General features: G+C 43.3%; 1 protein-coding gene across 1 annotated transcript; it reads left to right on the forward strand.

Moving 5' to 3' along the window:
• Positions 1–2,398: 2,398 nt before the first annotated feature.
• LOC309564154 (C3a anaphylatoxin chemotactic receptor-like) lies at positions 2,399–3,407 on the forward strand (the record flags this gene model as incomplete). Its single annotated transcript, XM_082268783.1, has 1 exon — positions 2,399–3,407. The coding sequence occupies one exon, from the start codon at positions 2,399–2,401 to the stop codon at positions 3,347–3,349; it is 951 nt and encodes a 316-aa protein (XP_082124909.1). The 3' UTR covers positions 3,350–3,407.
• Positions 3,408–8,840: the final 5,433 nt, after the last annotated feature.

Consider the following 8,840-nt stretch of genomic DNA (forward strand, 5'->3'; position numbering starts at 1 on the left):
AGGAACTTGACTGGCCTGCACAGAGTCCTGACCTCAACCCAGTAGAAAACCTTTAGGATGGATTCAAGTGCAGACTGGGAGCCAGGCCTTCCTCAGGAAGTCACGTGACATGACGTAACGTGTAGGAGGAGCCGCCGTAACCGGAAGTGATGTTGAGAATGGGAGCGAAGTTCCCCCAGCGCTATAGAGATTGTTTATATGCCTGAAACAAGCGGGCTGAATGTAAGTGCATTTCTTTTTATGCAAAATAAATTTGCTTTTAATACTGCACCATGATGGCCCTCTTTATTTAATGAGCCCCTGAGGTCGAGGCAGCAGTTAAGGAATCTACAGTAAATAGTGCCCCAATACGGACCCCTAGAGGCACATCTGGACCACTGATAAGATCCTTCAGGCAGGACCCGGTAGCCGTGAAGCACGAGATCGAGGGAAAAGATATATATACACAGGCGATTTATGTATATTACTGAGGTGAGAGTTTAGAGCACCTAGAAGTGACACCTGGTTGAGGAGAAAGTCACAGCACCTTAACTGCACGGAAGCACTTTGCTGTTTAAGTTTGAGATTGAAGTCACACACCTGATTGCATTATTTGTGGTGATTTGGAAGAACGGACATTTATTTAAATCACAAATTTAGTTTTTTAAGGATTTTAAGGATTTTTTCTGTATCATTTGCATTTTTTAAGGATTTTAAGGATTTTTTCTGTATTATTTGCATTGATAGATGAACTGCAGCACCTAGCACTTTAGAGATTGATTGTTTTATCTCACGATTAATTTATTTGATCACATGGTTTACTGAAGCACTATTATATACTTAAGGTATGAGGATGCGATTTAACAAAATATAAACACCCCATTCCCCATAAGCACAGCACCGTAATCAATTGTAACAAATTAACTATAATTTAATATTTAATAATTATCTTTGGAGTTTAATTCACTTCTGAAGCGCACCATAACCCCCCTGTTAAAATCATTTTGCAGTATTGACTGAAACATTTTTGTTGCCACAGGCAACCCTCCATGTGCACATTAATCTTCATCCCACTCTCCCTGTCTCCTGCAGAGCTGACCTCACACTTGAGCTTTGAGGAAAAGTTCCAGGCACAAAATTGGAGGTTTTGACTTTCTATTGCGGCCGTTGCCGTTAGCAACCAGCCTGGTAACCCAAGGCGATATCCCGGACGAGCCCCCAAATGTAGCAGATTTTTCTGCATAGGTGCTGGCATTGGGTTCCCCTGGGCCACCGGGTGCAGCAAAAGTCCCCTTGTGCATGGGTCTACAAGTGTGAGCACTGAGACAATGAACAATCCAGTATATTTGTTTTTTTTAGATTTATTGTGAACTTGGATAGGAGAAGGGAATGAGTGGGATACTCCTTGAACTTAACAACTAGTGGGGAACAACTGGAAATGCTGGCTGACGCTGGCTTGGAGCTGGCCAGATGCCAGTCAACGCTGAATGGATGCTTGTTAATGCTGACTTGCTGCCCATTAACTCTGTACTGACTTCTGGATTCCTTCCTGAATGGAGAAGTCCTCCTTTCGCTGCCCTAGCACTCCTTGCTAGGGTAGCCACTTGTAAACTTTGCTGCACTGCTGAACACTTCAGGGCCCGCACCGGCACCCTATCTTGCACACTTATCTTCAGGGTTTAGACACTGGCACCCCCTCTCTAAACCCCCTCTACAGGTTAGCTGGCTCCTGGATCCCTTTGACCTTCTGGAGTGGTCCCCTCTCCTAGGCAAACCCCTTGGCGACTCCAAGTACTCACAATACTGTTTTCCTCAAAGTCCTCTGCTCAGCAGCTCCACTCGGTCCACAGCACTCTGGATCCTTCTCTGCTGCTCAGCTCAACCTCGGTCCTCTAAGCTGACTGGCCAGGACGCCCTCAATTGCACTGACAGGAGGAGAGACAGCCGTCTACCTCCTCCTGGGCCTCTGCTTCCCGGCAAAGACACCCTGTCATGTGCTCCCCTCAGACTTATATCCTGTCTCAGGATGCTTTGCGGCAGACTCTGCCCTCTGGGGTAGATACAAGCCCTGGTGTGCTATTGGCTAGGTTTCCTCCTCCATCCAATAAAAGCCCTCATTGGATGTAGTGGGGAGACTCCCCAGACTCCATAGTCACAATTGTAACACATGACAGCCTAACTAAAGAATTCGGCCCCTCTAATAAGCAGACAGGGCCCCCAAATGTTTTACTTAGCATCTACTAAAGAGGGTGCTACATGTGTATATATATACTGTATATATATATATATATATATATATATACACATATACACACACTTTTTTTATACTAGAAGTTACATTATTTTCCTTACAATAATATGGAATTGAATAATTATCAGACAGATGAAGTAACTCTTGATGTCTTTACAGGTAAACAAGATGTCCAATGTCAGCAGTGAAATGGAACCAACCACGATTTACAGCAATTTTCATTTTTTCAATAACCTGGTTTTATCTTTCACTGCTCTCGTGGGTGTCCCTGGCAATGCTCTGGTGCTTTGGGTTACTGGAGTGAAGATGGAGTGGACCATGACCACCATTTGGTTTGGGAACCTTTCTCTGGCCGATATCATGTGCTGCTTGTGTCTTCCATTCTTTATAGTGCAGTCTTTCTACCCAGACTATCTGTACGGTCCTGTCCTCTGCAGGATTATAACCTTCATCTTATTCCTTAACATGTATACCAGTGTCTTCACCCTTGTGGCTATCAGCATTGACCGATGGATTCTGGTTGTCCATCCCGTGTGGGCCCGAAATCACCGAAGAGTCAAAATGGCGTGGATGATATGCTTGGCTATTTGGATGTTGTCCTCCGCAATGTGTCTGCCTGCCACCATCTACAGAACATATGACACCTCTGATAACAGGTCCTTATGTTATTTAGAACCTCACATATTAGAGCCCACCATTCTTACAAGTGCAATTTTCGGATTTCTGATCCCTCTTATTATCATTTGTATCTGTTACATTCATCTGGCTTTTAAAGTACAAAATATCAGATTTTCTGAAGTAGGAAGAAAAACCATTAAGATGGCAATAAGTATTATTATCGTGTTTTTCATCTCCTGGACCCCCTTCCACATCATTAGAGTAACCCTTCTATACACTAACAATAAGTCATTGGACAGATTCCTGGACGTTGTCTCACTATCTCTGGCAGTGTTCAATAGTTGCATCAACCCAATACTCTACGTCTTCATGGGGAAAAAAACAAAGGAAAAGCTGAGACAGTCTATTGGGGAGATCATGCAAAATATATTTAGGGAGAATTTATTATCCCCACCATCCAATGAGAACCAGCCCACCGCAGAAGAAAGCCTCCCGCTCTAATGTATGAGACGGATTTGTAGATGTTTTAGAGTTTTTCGCTTTATTAGTGATTGTGATCAACTGCAGAAAATCTTATCAGTGCGTGTTAGGGTGGCCATACTGAATGTCTTGAATAATTCACATGTCATCAGGGCTTAGTGCTTATTGTTCTTGGGTTAGAAAACACCCCCTAGGAACCAGTGTTGGTCATCTTACTTTAAAAAAGTAATTAGTTACAGTTACAAATTACTTCTCCCAAAAAGTAACTGCATTAGTAACTGAGTTACCACATTGAAAAAGTAATTATGGTAGTTACTCAGCAAAGTAACTGTGACTTTTTTTTAAATATCCTTGCAATTACGTTCTATCATCTTTAACCACTTAAGCCCCGGAGGATTTGGCTGCTCAATGACCAGGACCTATTTTGCGATTCGGCACTGCGTGACTTTAACGGACAATTGTGCGGTCGTGCGACGCTGTACCTAAACAAATTTGACGTCCTTTTTTTCCCACAAACAGAGCTTTCTTTTGGTGGTATTTGATCACCTGTGCGATTTTTATTTTTTGCGCTATAAACAAAAAAAGAGCAACAATTTTGAAAAAATAACAATATTTTTTCATATTTTTTTATATGAAATTCTCAAAAAAAATGTAAAAATCAAAATGTTTTAACATTTTAGGCCAATTTGTTTTCTGCTACATATTTTTGGTAAAATTAGCGTATTTTAATTAGTTTGCGCAAACGTTATTGCGCTTACTAACTACGGGAAAGATTTTTTATTTTTTTTATTTATTTTTTTTTTTAACTAGTAATGGTGGCGATGTGCAATTTTTTTGCAGGTCTGCGACATTGTGGCGGACAGATCGGACCCCTAACTGACATTTTTGACACTTTTGGGGGTACCAGTGACATTACTGCAGTAATCAGTGCTATAAATATGCACTGTTACTGTAAAAAGGACACTGGCAGGGAAGGGGTTAACTTTATTGGTGATCAAGGGGTTAAGTGTGTCCCTAGGGGCATGATTCTAACTGTTAGGGGGCGTGACTAGTAAAGTAACCACAGAGACATGCGATCCTATATAGCAGGATCACATAGCCTCTGTCATTACTTCAGGGAGAATGACAGACGGTTGTGTTTACATCAGCCGTCTGTCTTTCTCCCTCTCCTGAGGGAGATCGGGAGTGGCCAGCGGCCATCGGAGCCGCCGATCACATGCGCTGGCTAGGCAGGGAATGAGCGGGGCGGGAGTGCTCAACCGGTGGTGCCCGCTCGCCCCCTACAGGCTGGTGGCCTGTAGGGGGCTGACTGCTGCAGTAAATAGTTGTGCGGCGGTCGGCAAGTGGTTAATAGCAAAGATGTTTATGTTAACTGATTGAAGAATAAAAACACTATATACAGTATTTTAGAACATTTGGTATTTATTTGAACCCAACTCAATAGATTGCAGCCTGCCACAGATATGAATGATACGCATAGAAACATATAAAAAATAAATATTGAAACGGGTGGCCTAATTCACTAAGAGTTTGGACTAGAGCTGCTCACTTCCCCAAAACGAACTCCAAAGCTAACCTCATTAGCATCTTAATTAGGTGAAGCTGCCAGAGTTAAAACTTCAACTAGGTGCTTAAAGTGGAGTTCCTCCCATTTTTAATAAATTGGATTACATAGATTTATGTAATCCCCTTTAAAACAACTTTTACCAATGGAAAGTTTTTTTTTTTTTTTTCTTTTTTTGTTGCTAGTAAATACCTTATTTTCTGCTTTATTTATCCTCTTCTCACTTCCGGGTCCAGTCGGCGATTACGTCATTCGGCGATTCGCAGTGTGTGCTGGGATGTATATCAGGGCATGAAATCTTGCATTATTACACAGGAGATGAGCTGCACTGCAAGCTCTGCCCCGCCTCCGCCCCGCCTCCTCTCAGTGAGCTCAGTGAGGATATAATGCTTTCAGTCCTCGCTCACTGAGAGGAGGTGGGGCGGAGCACGGCCTCAATACAATACATACATACAGCTCACTGAGAGGAGGCGGGCATAGGCGGGGCAGAGCACACAGTACAGCTCATCTCCTGTGTAATAATGCAAGATTTCATGCCCTGATATACATCCCAGCACACACTGCGAATCGCCAAATGACGTAATCGCCAACCGGACCCGGAAGTGAGAAGAGGATAAATAAAGCAGAAAATAAGGTATTTAGTAGCAACAACAAAAAAAAAAAAAACTTTCCATTGGTAAAAGTCGTTTTAAAGGGGATTACATAGATCTAAAGTCACTAAAATGGGTGGAACTCCACTTTAAGTGAATTTGGGTTTGGAGTTAACCAAATTCCGTTTGTGTTTTTTTAGGTATAGTTATGCATCTTATGTGTTTTAACCTTTAGATTTACTAATAGCAGACTACACAGCTGTCTAATTATCAATCTTCATTCTTTATTCATCTGAAACTTCCAGGTATGTCTGATTGTATTCAGCACTTTGGTGTAGTGGTTTATGCTCATAGACAAAGATTGTTAGATCATGAGTTCAAGCCCCAACCATGCTAACAGTTGTGTGTTATTATTTTTTTGCCACATAGTAATACATTGGCTACATCACCTAAAATTGCAAGTCAATGGCCACGTATATTCAAGAAACAGACATGCATATGTGCAGGGTGCAATTATGCATTTGCCAAGTTTCATTATTTATTTACAGCTGTCTAAAATTTAAGGAGGTGATGGCATACTTGTGATTTGAACTCATGCTCTCAGTGTTTATAGATAGGAGCACTAACCACTGTTTCCCATGTTTCAATAGTTAACCACTTCCTTACAGGGCAGTTACACCCCCTTCCTGTCCAGGCCAATTTTCAGCTTTTTATGCTGTTGCATTTTGAATGACAAATGCGCTGTCATGCAACCCTGTACCTAACCCAAATTTGACATTTTTTTTCACACAAATAGTGCTTTCTTTTGGTGGTATTTGATCACTGCAAGGTTTTTTTTTTTTTTTTTGCAAAAAGAAGACCTAAGTGTTTAACCCATAAAAAATTGATTTTGCATATGTAATAACATTTTGTAAATCAAGATGTTTTTTCTTGCACTGACGAGCATTGATTAGGCTGCACTGGCAGGCACTGATGAGGAGGCCCTGATGAGACACTAATATGCAGCACTGATGGACACTGATAGGCGGCACTGATATGCAGCATTGATGGGCATTGATAGGTGGAACTGATGGGCAATGATTGGCACTGGTGGGCGGCACTGATAGATGGTAATGATGGGCAGCACTGATAAGGAGGGCACTAACAGGCTCCCTGAGCACTGATTGGCATCAATGGTGGCATGGGTGGGCATCCCTGGTGGCCATAGGTCAGCAATCCCTGGTGGCTCTAGTGGCATCCCCCAAGGGTCTGCACTGGTAATCAATACTCTGATTACAAGCACAGACCTCCCCCCTGTCAGGAGAGCTGTCGATTGGCTCTACTCTACTCACGCCTGTTAGGTGCGAACTGAGGAAAGCCGATCAACGGTGTAGCGGCACTTCCTATTTTCTATGTGACCAGCTGTGATTGGACACAGCTGATCACATGGTAAATAGATTATGTCATAGGCTCTTTACTGGGATCAGAGAAGTGGTGTGTCAGAGTGACACACCGCACCACAATCACCGCTCTGCGCACCCCCCGGGGTCGTGCAGAGCAGTCTATCTTGCTGGACGTCATATGACACCTGGCCGTGATGGGACAACCACTTTGCGGCCATCATTTTACTATATGATGATCGGGAAGTTGCTAATTACACAAATCTCCAAAATATTTATAGTGCTCAAATACATGATCATTGTAAAATTGACGCTAATTTGTAATGTAGTGTAATGTAATGTAAATCCATCATCAATCAGGACGCCCGCTGTCCCCTCAAAATTGGCAACAATAAAAAAACACTTTGCCTCTTCTGAGGCTCTCCGCCATCTGCCAATTTGGATCTTTGACAGCTCTTTTCTAGGCAAGTTGCGGGGCCATCCGTTTTCACCCCCCCGGGTGATCCTGCCGCCTTGTGACGTCACCTAACGCCGCGTGATGTCAGACCCTGCCGGTGCCACCAGGTTCCGTAACTGGGTAGCCCCGCCCCTTGCCTAGAAAAGAGCTGCCAAAAATCCAATTTGGCAGATGGCGGGGAGCCTCAGAAGAGGCAAAGCGGTTTTTGTGTTTTTCTTTTTTCTAGTCCAGTTGTGGTCATGATTGACGATGGATTTACATCGAGGGATACTATTTTGGAAATTTGAATTGGAATAAAGGACTTCTCCAGAACTGTGTTCTGCTTTGTTTACTTCTTGTAAATTTTTGGGTGAATGGGTAGGGGTACGATGTACCTGATACCCATTCACATGGGGGGGCGAGATCCAGGGGCTCCCTAGTTAAAGGGGGCTTCCAGATTCCGATAAGCCCCCCACCCGCAGACCCCACAACCACAGCCCAGGATTGTTGGGAAGAGGCCCTTGTCAACATCAACATGGGGACAGGGAGCTTTTGGGGGCACCCTCCCCATGTTGAGGGCAAGCGGCCTGGTATGGTTCAGGGAGTGGGGTGCTCGCTGCCCCCCCCCCCATCCTGGCCTGCCAGGCTGCATGCTTGGATAAGGGTCTGTTATGGATTTTGGGGAGGACCCTATGTCGTTTTTAGTTTTGAATTTTGGCGTGGGGTTCCCCTTAAAATCCATACCAAACCCAAAGGGCTGAAAACCTTGAAGTTTGAATATGACAGACAGACGCTTGAATTGGTAGAAAATGTATAAAATATATATTTGTTAAAACATAGAGAATTTTTTTAAATGATAACATAAACTTATACATTTTTAAAGAAGTTGGACTGATCAGGTGAAGGAGCAACCCCAAATGCCTGATAGCGTTAGATGGCCCACTGCATCCACGCCCGCATCTCCTCCATAGTTGGTTCCATCACAACTGTGGAGAAAAAGAGACAAGATAATTACCTGGAGGCAAAATGCATCAACAAAGGATGCACAAAACCATCACATCTAAACAGAGGCGTACCGAGGGTCTCCAGCGCCCTTGGCGAGGAGTTGTATCGATGCCCCCCACCCAAAAAAAATTAAAAAAAAATCTCTTTTTTCTTGTTCAGATCAATTTGAATCATTTTCTACACAAAAAGATGATATTCCTATATTAGTTCTCTACCATGTAAAGGGAAACTAAAGAGACTTATATAACATTTTAGTTAGTTTCCTAATCCTCCCTGTCCCATAAAAAAAACTGTATAAAAGGGAATTGAAAGTTTCTCATGTGTTCCTTTTTGGCCCAGTATAGAGCTCTCTAGTGGGCAAACATTGTGCCAGGTGTGAACAGCAAGAGAGAGGGTTACAGAGGGAGAGAGAAGGGGGGTTTGACAGAGAGAGAGAGGGGGGGTTGACAGAGGGGGTGACAGAGAAAGAGAGGGGGGGTTTGAAAGGGAGAGAGAGAGGGGGTTGACATAAAGGGGGGTTGACAGAGAGAGGGGGGTT

This window comes from Pelophylax lessonae, assembly GCF_965119305.1.
Source record: "Pelophylax lessonae genome assembly, chromosome: 9".
In the NCBI taxonomy this organism is placed as follows: domain Eukaryota; kingdom Metazoa; phylum Chordata; class Amphibia; order Anura; family Ranidae; genus Pelophylax; species Pelophylax lessonae.